Here is an 11,678-nt window from a genome sequence, read left to right as displayed (position 1 = left end):
TGGTACTACCTTCTTATGGGAGGGGACACTACAGATCTTGAGATTCAAGTTCTGTGTTACTTCCTACAGTAGTGCTGATACCTGGGTAACAACAGAGGTGGGAGACAAGGGCATAAACCTGACAGCTATCTAACCTTTGTTCCCTTCTCTGCACTGACTAGAAAGGCTGCAGGTGACAGCCCAACTAAAGAGCAGCCCTGTCCTCTAGAAGTATTCATTATAAGCAAGTTCAGTGGCTAAAAAAAATCCAAATGTTTTTGGCCAAGGGCCTCAGGTAGAGGAAGGAAACTTTAATTTGGAAATACTGCAAAGACAAATGGCTTCTCCAAGTTATTTGAGGAGACTGTCTGACAAATGGAACTACACAGAACATGCCTAAAAATGCTGTACATAGTTTCTGCTGGACAATGACAGGACACCTGTGGACACTGGATCCGAAGTTGAGATGGCAAAGTAGTAAGAAGGCCAAGTAAGAGGCCAGGGACAGCACCTGCCCTGGCTGGCCAGATCTCACAACAGACCTGGTCCCCATGGAAGTGTACATGTTCCTGATTCAGGTGCAATTCTCTCGTCCTTTTAAGAGTAAGTGCCTCTGGACTCAGTCCGAGTCACTGTCTGTCTCCGCCTCCTTCACGTCCACACTGAATTTGTATTCCTGGTCACATCCCATGTATGCATCGCTCATGAAATACAGGGTGTAGTTGTGGGCACCAGTGGCTGGGGCCACAAAGTCAAGCTTCACCTAGAGAGAGCAGGCAGAAACCAGGGTGAGCACAGACACAAAGGAGGAACCTCACCCTGAGCCCATCTCAGATCAAATGCTGGGGTCAGTGTTCACTCACCTTGGCCTTCTGCTGCAGGGTCAGCCTCTTGATGGAGATGAGGCTATTGGACTTGGCATCACCGATCACCACCCACCAGCCCTCTTCACGTTTCTGCAGTGACCAAAAGCCAAGAATTTCAGCATGTAGAACTTGAGGGCCATGAGACCACAAGAATGGTTATAAAAGTAGGAAAACAAAAACCAGATAGAAAGCTTTCTAAAAATTTCCTCCTGGAGGCGCCTGGGCGGCTCCATCAGTTAGGTGGCCAACTCTGAACTGCAGCTCCAGTCATGATCTCAGGGTCCTGGGATTGAGACCATCTATTGGGCTCCTCACTCAGCAGGCAGTCCACCTGAGTTTCTTTCTCCCCCTCTCCCTCTGTCTCCCCACACCCACCCCGGCCAGTGCACGTGCTCTCTCTAAAATACATAAATAAGGGGCGCCTGGGTGGCTCAGTCAGTCAAGCGTTTGCCTCCCGCTCAGGTCATGATCCTGGGGTCCTGGGATCAAACTCCACACTGGCCACCCTGCTCAGTGGGGAGTCTGCCTCGCCCTCTCCCTTTGCACCTCCCCCTCACTCGTGCTCATGCTCTCTCAAAATAATAACATCTTTTAAAAAAAAAAAATACATAAATCTTTTAAAATGAAATAAAATTTCCCCCCGAAAGACAATTTGGTACAATTAAGATTTCGAAGCTGTCAAAAAGGTAGCTCAAATGAACTCTGTTTTTAAGTAGATGAACTCACTGTTGGTTCTAGCTCATTTCCTTACTTATTTCAAAATACCTTCTCCTGACATTCAGTGCTTGCCAATGAATCCAAGATTCCACTATCAGAGATCTAGTCTTTGAGGCCTGGCAGCGGAGTTCCTCCGAGACCCTTTTAGGTTCAAAGCACTTACGTCAGATAAGCGAAACACGCTGACGCAGAGATGAGCTGGCCTGTGGACAGGACCCAGAGCAGGCCATCCCTGTCAGAAAGCCCAAGTATTCTGGTACAAAGAGCTCCTTCCCCAAAGCCTATTAAACCACTAGTTTATAAAATGAAACATTACACTGTGTCTGGTTTCTGCTTTCAGTCTTCCAATTATTTTCTCATATAAGGGATCAGATTTTCTTTCTGGTGGTAAAGAACCAAGCAACCAGATGCAGAGTGAAATGGCAGTGAGAGAGAAGAAATACCAACTAGAAAAGCCCTGATGTCTTTAACAATGACCAGTCACCTGAACTGTCTTCAAGCAAAAAACAAAACCACCCATGGCCCCATTCTCGGCCTTGGGGCTCGTCATTACCCTAAATTGCCCTCCCCTACTGACAACTTACCATTGAACTCTGAACACTAGCTAAAGGTCAAGGCCTCTGGAAGAAACTGCATACTGCTACTCAAAAATGAGAGTCCATGGGGCGCCTGGGTGGCTTAGATGGTTGGGTGTCTGCCTTCTACTCAGGCTGTGACCTCTGGGTCCTGGGATCGAGCCCCACGTCAGGCTCCTGACTGAGCAGGGATGTCTGCTTTTCTACTTCTCACCCCTATTCCTGTTCTCTCTTGCTCTCTCAAATGAATAAAAATCTTTTTTTTTTTTTTTTTTTTTTTTTTTTTAAAGAGAGTTCATTTGAGGCTCTTTTTGACAGTTTTAAAATCTTAGTTATAACAAACTTTCAGGAGAAAATTTCAGGAAGCTTTCTATCTGGTTTTTACTCCTGTCCAGCTATCAGGACCCACCTGTGGAAAGAGAGGTGCGATCACGGGGCCCGTGACTTCCTCCTCACGCTCCAATTGCACCAGCACCACCACTGGCCCGCCACTGTGGGGAAGAGCAGGGCAGCTCATCAGCGCCGCGGCAGGGGGATCGGGGTGCGCCGCCACACCGAGCACAGCAGGGACCCCGGGGCAGGGTACGTGGCTGGACCAGACTCACCTGCGGATGCTGTCCTTCTCCACCACCTCGTAAGAAAGCTCAATGTTCGGGTAGCGGTTGCAGAAGCGGGCCACATCCGCGATCTGGCTGTCCGAGAGCTGAAGCAGCGCGTTGCGTTCTTCATCTTCCATCTCCATGATGTCAAAAACGCTCTCCACTCCCTGCAGCGGGGATCCGGAGGTCAAGGGAGGAGAACACATACTAACAGCAAATGAAACTTGGCTCCAGACAGCTGCTAGTTTTACTTCCTGTGCTATCAGATCATCTAAAGACACAGCTTAAGAAAGAACACAGCCCACAACTGCACAGCCATCAGGCTCTCTAGTAACTTAGTATGCAATACCCTCAGAAAAACTCAGAGAAACTCCAACCACCCCCTACCGCGACTCACCGCCCACAACCCCTTCAACTGCCCCCACCTCCCAGACCACCTGGCTCAGCCATGCAACTGTCCAGGTCCAGACCCAGCTCACCTTGTCTGTGCAACGTTTAATATGCTCTGAGGTGAAGTGTGGCAGCTGTTTCAGGTAGGAGTCCTTGGACCACATGGCCTGGGTGACCATCTGGGCCAGCTCCATAGCTGCCAGGGCAGGGCTGAGCCACCCATTGCTGGAAAGGACATCCACACAGGCCTGGATGAGCCGGATTGCCTAAATGGGGAGAGGAGCGGAGGAGAAGACAGGCTTGGAACGGCTCCTTCGCAGGCCAGCCCGGGTCCCTCCACTCCACACCCGTACCTGCACCCACCCCTACCTTGCTGAGGATCTCCTCTGTATCCGACTGCAGCTCGGCACTCAGCTGCATGCGGGACAGGTGAGCTTGCAGGAGCAGGTTGGTCTTAACGTGTGGGTCATTGAACTTCGGGTTATTCAGCTTGTGGGGGACCTTCTGAGCCAACTGGAAGGCGAAGAAAAACAGCTAGTGATGAACTCATGACCCTGCCCAAGGACAGCTCTCGGGCCCGATGTACCACCTGCCCAAGCTCACAACCCTTCAATAACAGAGAAGTGTGGGGGCGCCTGGGTGGCTCAGTGGGTTAAGCCTCTGCCTTTGGTTCAGGTCTCATCTCAGGGTCCTGGGATGGAGCCCCGCAATGGGCTCTCTCTGCTCAGCAGGGAGCCTGCTTCCCACCCAACCGCCTCTCTGCCTGCTTGTGATCTGTCAAATAAATAAATAAAATCTTTAAAAACAAAAGAGAAATGTGGGTGATGGACATGTTGGGGTTTTCTGGTGGTGACAAGGACACCATGTGCCCTGAGCACAGAGGCCAAGTGTCAATTCCAAAGACACTGTCCTGAATCCAAGATGTCCTCACCTGCCGCAGGAGGTTATCTTCATGGTGCCGGATAGGAATGTTCTCATACTCTGCCGCATTGGAGATGATCTCAATAAGCCCTCGCACCTTGGTTTTGGCATTCAGGGACATGCTGAAGAGCTCTGACAGCCAAGGATGCAGAGAAAGGGGAGGAGTCAGAAAAAGAGGCTACCCTACCCCTGGCACTACCCTATAATCCATCCCTCCAACGAGCACACAGGGCACTCAAAGCCCCGGGCTCGCTCATCCCAGTGGGCTACAGGCCCCTGCAGGGGACTTCTTTGCCTCGGACTCCATGGACAGCAGCCCCTGCCAGCCCCTCACCAATGGTGGTATAGTTGATGTAATAGTAAGCAGCGATCATGCCCAGGTTAAGGGGTGCCACATCCATCTCGTCCTCAATGCTGATACACTTGGACTGCTCAAGGTCACTCAGGGTCTGCTCCACGAGCTCGGACAAGTGGTCAGACAGGTGACGATGGGAGATGCCTGCAAAGGTGTGAGAAGCAGGGAGTCACCGGGAGATGGCCAGCAAGGGCTGGGAGAAGCACAAAACGACACTGTGCCTCCCCCCGAGTCCACTGACCCTGCAGGTTGTAGTAATTGGGGTTCTGGGTCATGCGGCGATATAGAAAGGTCCAGGTCAGGTAGTCCACAGCGTCCTGCTTGTTCTCTATGGTCTTGGTGACAATCTCGGCATTGAAGTGATCATGCATACAGTGGTCCAGGTGCGACTCCACTGGTAATGGTTCATATAAGAACTTTTTGAAGAAATCCTGTGGATTAGAAAAGGAAAGATAGTAATAAAGTGTCAGTGACAACAAGGTCACAAAGGAGGGCCGAGGGCAAATGGACAGGGAATAGCCTTTGTGTGACGGACACAGCTAATTCAACAATGGAAGAAATCACTGCACCGACAGGGTGAACTGGGTCTGCAGCTGGCATGTCGGGTGTGCACACGGAATGGTGGGTGTGGGCGCCTATTCCCACCTGCATCCCTGGTTAGTCTTACAGTGGGAACAGGGATTGAGCGAGTCATGCAGGCCTAACAGTACACGAAGAACCAACCAGAAAGTAAAGACCTCAACACGCGTTGTCAACAGCAGCAGCAAAAACAAAGGGCTACAAGATTCCATGTGGCTGAGAGGCTTATTACAAAAGCAATGTGGAAAATAAAAGAAACAGAAGTTGACAGGAAAGAATGTAAATGAGGAAAGACACCTATTCAAGAATCTACTCTGAGGCCCAGGATCTCATGAGGCTGCCTGAGGCTGGGACTGACCTTTTTGGAGCCCTGGCACATGATAACACAGCGCCCCTCGTCATCCTGCAAAGGGCGGTTGGCGTGCCCCACCATCTGAAGCACGTCGTAGATGGGGTAATCCACATACCTGGCAAGAGGACAGAGGAAAGGTGACAAAGGTACATCAACATGGAGACCACACGCAGGGGACTCTGGCTCCCCCGACATCGAAGAATAAGTGCGACAGTAGCAAATTACAGCTAATCCCTGTGGTTAGGACTACCTGGGCTCAGGTCCTAGTGTCGCTTGTTTGTCTCTAGGTCACTGCTGTTTTCCAGTGTGAGAGTTCGGACTTTGCTGTTCATGGTCCCTGAACCAAAGCTACAAACCCAGCAAATGCCAAAAGCGAGTAACTCCCTAATAAAGGATCAAATATGTAAGTCAAGCTTTCAAACAGCTGCATGTCATGAGTTAGTAAGTCACCTGACTAAAATCTAAACCTAGAAGGAATTTTAGACATTAAGATAAACCATAAACAACATTCACTTCAGGAAAAAAAACCTACATTTTGAGAAAAATTGTTAAGAATTAAATCATTCAAACTTCTTCTAAGAAAAACCAAACCTTTGCCTTCTTGTAACCACAAAGGCGTGTGACTTGAACCATGTCACTTTCCCAATCTATAAAATAGACTACCTAGTCTCTAGCTCGAACTCCGTTTCTCCAACTTGCTGAAATACAACAGATGGACAACAGAACCAAAAGTGAGTGTAGGCCCTGAGACTAAAAACTCTGGGACGCCTGGCTATGGGGGAATCTCTGCTGTTTATCTTCCTAACCCATTTCCTTCCTAAGCCCTGGATCTGCAGCTATTATGTTCCCTTCAGGAGGAAGGTTCCCATTAACAGAGCACGGCGAGACTCACGCGTGGATCTTGCCATTGTAGTACTGGGTGTCCATGATGATCACCAGGTGGGCAGCCACATTCATGCCCCAGCAGAGACTCCGAGAAGCTACCACCACCTGGATGGCGCCTGAGGCAGAGGGGAGAAGACGCCTGAGTGCAGGGCTCCCTGGGGGGCTTCCTCTCCTGGGCAGGTAGGGGCTTCTCCTGTGCTCCGTTTCAGAACTCACAGCAAAGCTTGCCGGGAAGGAGCCCTAATAATAACTAAGGGCTGACACAATCCTCCAAGAGGTGGCCCATGCTGCTGTTGCCTAGCTCAGAAGACCAGCCTACAGGAAACGGGGTCATCCTGGAATGGAATCCCAAACCCAGGGAAAGTGAGGCCTAGCCATCTGCCTGACACACTGGCCTTGCTGACTGGAAAGGGTTAACGCCACCTCAGTCATGGGCTGGCTTTGTATGTGGAAGCAATACTGAGCCGGGAGTGACAGGATCAAGCACCAGAGAGTGCCACCGACTGTGGCAGGAGCATCTCCACTGCAGCTCCACTGAACAGTGTCAAGAGTGAGAACACTCTGCGTGACATGCCACAAGTCAGCAAGGGACAGCAGCACCCAGACCACACCAGAGGAGACTCATGTTCTAGCATTTACTACACCTCTAAGGTCTAACAACCTTGGCGAGTGTGGTATCCATGGAAAACCAGGTCTACTGGTCACAGGTCCTGTTCTAGAAAACCCAGTTCTTAATACCACCTTACGCGCCTGCCTGTTTTCTCATCTAGCATGCAGGCACGATATTCTACCCATATCACAAGGCTCCTGAGACAATCGAATGAGATAATAGATAAAAGAATCAGAAAAGTATTTTGAAGGTGATTAGCGTGCTCAAAGTATCACCCGCATCGTAAAGGTGCGTGCCCACCGCCTGCGATACACCCTTAGAACCTCCCTCTGGGCCACAAGACTTTTTCTCACCTGAGCTGAAAAGCTGTTCCACCAGGCGTCGCTCCATGGGGCTGAGCCCCTCGTGCAGGTAGCCCACCCCATTTAACAGTGTTTCCTTGAGCGTGCTGTCACTTAGCTTCTCCAGGTATGGGATCAGATCCTTCTCCGTGCAGTGCAAGAACCTAGGGGGCACGGGCACGGATTCAGCTCAGAGTGCTTCAAGTCCCTGGCAAGACCCTTCCAACTGTGCTGCTGGCCAGCCCCTAGTCTGACGGGGGCTAACCGCCACCCTCATCAACAAAGCGCCCTTCAGGGTGAGCCCACCACAGTGGCCCAACTCCCCCCACCCCATCCCACCTCTGCCGCTGGATATCTGCGGCACATGTGGTGAGGATGTCGATGGCAGTGAGGCGGGTCTGCTTTCGGGACGGAACAAAAACAATGACCGGCTTCTTGGGAGAGTGCTTGGTGATGGCATGGTACACGGGCTTGGCCATGGACAGCAGGCGAGTTTGTGTGTGGCTGATGTTGAAGCCCTGGAGACCGAAGGAAACAGAGAGAATTCAGAGCTGGTCCTCTGACTCGAGGTCACGGAGGAGTGGGGAGAGCAGGAGGCGGGGAGGGCAGACCCTACCTGGATGTGCAGCTCCAAGGGCACGGGGCGCACATTCGGGTGGAAGTTGAAAGTGGAGGTGGCGCTGCACCCCAGCCAGTGGGCCACGTCCTTAGCGTTCGAGAGCGAGGAGCTAAGGGCCACAATGCGAATGGGCCGCTCAATCTGGGAGGAGATGTAGCGCATCCGGGAGCAGATCACTTCTAAGACAGGCTGGGACACAGAGAGGGAGTCACTACAGGGCCAGGCACCCTGTCCCCAGCCTTTGTATAGCCCAACCACCACGAAATGATCACCTATCTCCTCCTTCTAATCTGGACGGCTCCTACCTTTGGTTCCACCTCCTCCGTGGCACCCAATCTTCACTAAGCAATGCTATTTTCCCAGAGTACTACCAAAAAAGTCCCACACTGTCCCTTTGGGAAGAAGTGACAAGCAGAATCTTCTTGGTAGAAACACCTAGTCTCTGGCCTCAGACCCAAAGGTAAGTCCCAATGCCAAGGCCACTCAACCCATCACAACCGCTCTCCTGTGCTTCAAAGTCAAGCCATACCCCATTCTCGCCCCCAATAAGGTGGACTTCATCCACCACGAAGAGGTTGATGTTCTGGACATTCTTGCGCTGCTTCCACCGCCGGGAGAGTATGTCCCACTTCTCTGGGGTGCTGATGATGATGTTGCCCTTGCCCAAAAGCTTCAGGTCTGTGCTAGTCTCCCCTGTCAGGAGCACCACCTTCTTGTTGAGCCTGTCCTGGAACTTCTCATACCAGTCCATGTAAACCTGGCATGCAAGGAAAGGAAGAGCTGAAAACATCAGGCCAGGTGTCGTTTCATTTTTAACGAGAAAAGCCCTAGAAGCCAAACAGACTTGATCTGTGCATCTCAAATTACTTGATAAGCCCACATCAACCTTGAAGGGATGGCAGTGTCTTCCTTCGGTACACACACCGAGGACATCGACAAAAGAGAGTAGAGTCTTGCCACAACTGACCCTGTAAATTTCAAGGGCTTCAGGAATTCTGATCTGGGCTCAGAGGAAAGCAGCTTCCAGGCAAGCGCACCCGGGACACACCACCACACCACGCACCTGCTCCGCCAGAGCCTCCATGGGTGTGATGTAGACACAGCGCCCCTCCGAGTTCTGCAGCAGCATCCGCAGGATGGCAAACTCTGCACAGATGGTCTTCCCGCTGCCCGTGGGGGCCCCCACAAACACGTTATCGTCACTGTTGTACACGGTGTTGAACACTGGAGGCCAGCAGAGCAGCGGGGAGAACATGGAGAAGAGGAGAGACTCAGACCGCTCCTCAGAACAGAGGCCACCAGAAAAAACTCAGCCAGCCAGCCCACCCTCAGGTGCCACCATGAAGGGGCTGCGATTGGGGCCTCTAACTGCAGGCAGCCCACCACATCCCCCCACATCCTTCCCCTCACACGCAGGTAGCAGGGAAAGAGCGCGGACCACGAGTCTGGAGATTTGCAGAATGGCAGAACCCTGTGCTTGTCTGCCGGTCCTCTCAGGGCCCAGGACGCAGAACAGAGAGGAACTGGCTGCTTTTCTCTGCCCCTCCAACACTCTCCTCTGGTCTCTGGAAACGGTCTACTAAAGAACAAGGCAAAGCCTACATCCCAGCATTAAGGTTGGTTAAAGTCCAAGTTCTGTTTATCAGCTGGTTCAGCGGAGGGGCCTCTCCCTGCCGAGTTTCCTCATCTGCACAACAGGTACGAACAGTATTGTCACCGACAGAAAATCCCTCATGGTATCAGTGGGAGGCACAGAGAAGAAAACACCCAGATGTACTCAGCCAAAAGGACTTAGGAAACAGGGCACGCTCTGTGACCATGGCCGTTGTCGAAAACAATGAGGGGAAGGAGGCTTCCGTCAATGCTGCACACATGGACCCAGCTGCCTGAGAAACAACAGTGCACCACGGGAGGCCTTGTTCTACTGACTCTGCCCAGTGACACGTGCAGAAAAGCAAAGGAAATCTAGCTGTGACCAAGGACTGAGAAGGGAAAAAGCCCCAGGGTGCTTCCACGGTTGGCTCTGCTGAGCTCCGTCTCCCTGAGCACCCTCCTGCCCTTCCTGCCACAGAACAGTCTCTAGGGGACCTTAAAAGGCTCCCAAAGGAAATGACCTCCTGGGGATGGAAACGCCTACCTTGGGTCTGGATGGGGTTGAAGAAAGGAAATTTATCCTGGTAAAGGCTCTCGAAGGCGCTGTTTCTCAGGGCAGACACAGGCAAGGGCTGCAGGTCTAGAAGCTCGGTTGGAGGTGGGTACTTTTCTGGTAGAATCAGGTGCCGGAAGGAGACAGGCAGCTGGGTCTCACAAGCTGCCACAACAGAAACAGGATGGGTCACGGGCAGTCCTCCCTTTACTAATGGCCCCTCGGAGCCCCTCCATGCACACTGGAAACCCCAAGGCAACAGCTAGTCAGCAGCTAGCATCGCTCTGACCCACAGAGTCCAGTCCAACAGGAAGGGTAAGACAGTCTCACAATTCCCCCAGGAGAGCTGCCCCCATGGGAACATGTAGACACACACTCACAGAGCCAGCGGTCAGACACCACTCGGATGAAGTACTGAGGGGGCAGCGGTTCAAAGACAGGTACGAAGAACGTGATGAGGTGCTCGTCCTGGGCATACTTGGCCTTGAGCAGAAAATACTCATGGTGGAGTATCACCTCACTGTCCACATCCTCCACCAGAATCCAGAAGGCCTCCGACGACCCGTGAACCTGCCAACACAAGCACACGTGAGAGAATGTGAGCCCGCATGGACTCCTGGCTCCAGGCCAGCTCTCCTCGGGAGCGTCTTGTCTGCAAGCAGGCCCTCCCCAGGCAAGGCCGCACCTTCTCGTCCCACTGGAAGTCGGGCGTGATGGTCAGCTCCACTTTCAGCGTGGAGCGTGTGATAGGCTGCAGGTGCACCGACAACTCCAACTTGGGGAAGAGGTGGACGTACTTGTGGATGGTCTTCCCCATCTTTGGCATGCGGATGAGCTCCCCTAGGAGGACAGGAGCTTATGGGGGCTGCAGCCAGCCTGTCACGCAGGAGCTACAAACTGGGCCCTGAGGGCAAGGGGCACATTCTACTCTGGGGTGCAGACTCCTCCCCTCACTCTCGGTGCAGCCCAGAGGATTGGAAGGCCCAAGACCAAGAGCTGGCCTTGTTACTTCAGTGCGCGGTGGGAAGTGAACGCTGGACAACAGGGCACCAGGCCTTGGAACTGGGAAGGAAGAAGGAGCGGAAAGATGTCAGAGCCATAAGGACAAAGAGGAGAGCTTCCCACACACCTATCTCATTATGATTCAGGTCATAGAGACGCTCAAAGGGGAAGTTTTTCTTCTCGATCTTCTTCACTACTTCCTCAGGGAGTTTCCGGAACTGACGCAGAGGACACATGGACTGCCACCTGGCCGGGAAGGAAGGCATCCAGAACTGCACCGGCAACGACACTTGAAAGCCATCACTGCCCACCCCTTTCCCTCTACCCAGGCTCCACCCAAGGAGCCTTCCCTTTCTCAACTGCCACCCAGTGCAAGTCCCACTTCACTAGTGAAGGCTGGAGAGAGCGTACTCTCAGGCTTCCCCACTGCCCCTTAGCCCGGGGACCTTCACTCGCGGTGACCAGCTCCCAGCCCCCTGGCCACTCACATGCGCTTATCAATCATCTTGCAGAGGTTCAGGGTCTTGTCCGTAAGCTGCGCCCAACCCCGGTTCAGGACAATTTCAAAGATGGCACGCATCAACCGGCCGGCCGACTGGGGAAAGAGAAAGCACTCCCTCTGGTAAGTCCCCGCTCTCCCCAGCCCTAATGAAGCCACATGACACTTCATTACCTCAAGCTCTGAGGCACTTAGGCACACCACTCAGAAACAAAGTCCCCTCATAATTACTGTTCCCCTTTC

The 11,678-nt window shown here is 52.5% G+C and overlaps 1 protein-coding gene across 1 annotated transcript in view; it reads right to left on the bottom strand.

Moving 5' to 3' along the window:
• Positions 1 to 272: 272 nt before the first annotated feature.
• Positions 273 to 11,678, bottom strand: part of SNRNP200 (small nuclear ribonucleoprotein U5 subunit 200) — a 31,042-nt gene continuing 19,636 nt past the window's right edge. The window contains exons 25-45 of the mRNA XM_047744522.1: positions 11,425 to 11,531; positions 11,064 to 11,182; positions 10,620 to 10,774; positions 10,315 to 10,504; positions 9,926 to 10,099; positions 8,852 to 9,012; positions 8,318 to 8,545; positions 7,786 to 7,977; positions 7,509 to 7,687; positions 7,182 to 7,333; positions 6,226 to 6,334; positions 5,340 to 5,448; positions 4,644 to 4,833; positions 4,382 to 4,546; positions 4,058 to 4,179; positions 3,496 to 3,639; positions 3,216 to 3,392; positions 2,743 to 2,903; positions 2,547 to 2,628; positions 843 to 935; positions 273 to 742 (exon numbers count right to left, since the gene is read on the bottom strand). Coding sequence (XP_047600478.1) covers positions 599 to 742; positions 843 to 935; positions 2,547 to 2,628; positions 2,743 to 2,903; positions 3,216 to 3,392; positions 3,496 to 3,639; positions 4,058 to 4,179; positions 4,382 to 4,546; positions 4,644 to 4,833; positions 5,340 to 5,448; positions 6,226 to 6,334; positions 7,182 to 7,333; positions 7,509 to 7,687; positions 7,786 to 7,977; positions 8,318 to 8,545; positions 8,852 to 9,012; positions 9,926 to 10,099; positions 10,315 to 10,504; positions 10,620 to 10,774; positions 11,064 to 11,182; positions 11,425 to 11,531 — 3,153 coding nt within the window. The 3' untranslated portion in view covers positions 273 to 598. The remainder of the gene's footprint in view (positions 743 to 842; positions 936 to 2,546; positions 2,629 to 2,742; positions 2,904 to 3,215; positions 3,393 to 3,495; positions 3,640 to 4,057; positions 4,180 to 4,381; positions 4,547 to 4,643; positions 4,834 to 5,339; positions 5,449 to 6,225; positions 6,335 to 7,181; positions 7,334 to 7,508; positions 7,688 to 7,785; positions 7,978 to 8,317; positions 8,546 to 8,851; positions 9,013 to 9,925; positions 10,100 to 10,314; positions 10,505 to 10,619; positions 10,775 to 11,063; positions 11,183 to 11,424; positions 11,532 to 11,678) is intronic.

Source organism: Lutra lutra, chromosome 9, assembly GCF_902655055.1.
Source record: "Lutra lutra chromosome 9, mLutLut1.2, whole genome shotgun sequence".
NCBI classification, from domain to species: domain Eukaryota; kingdom Metazoa; phylum Chordata; class Mammalia; order Carnivora; family Mustelidae; genus Lutra; species Lutra lutra.
The sequence above is the reverse complement of the archived record's forward strand: the minus strand, read 5'-3'. Positions and strand labels throughout refer to the sequence as shown.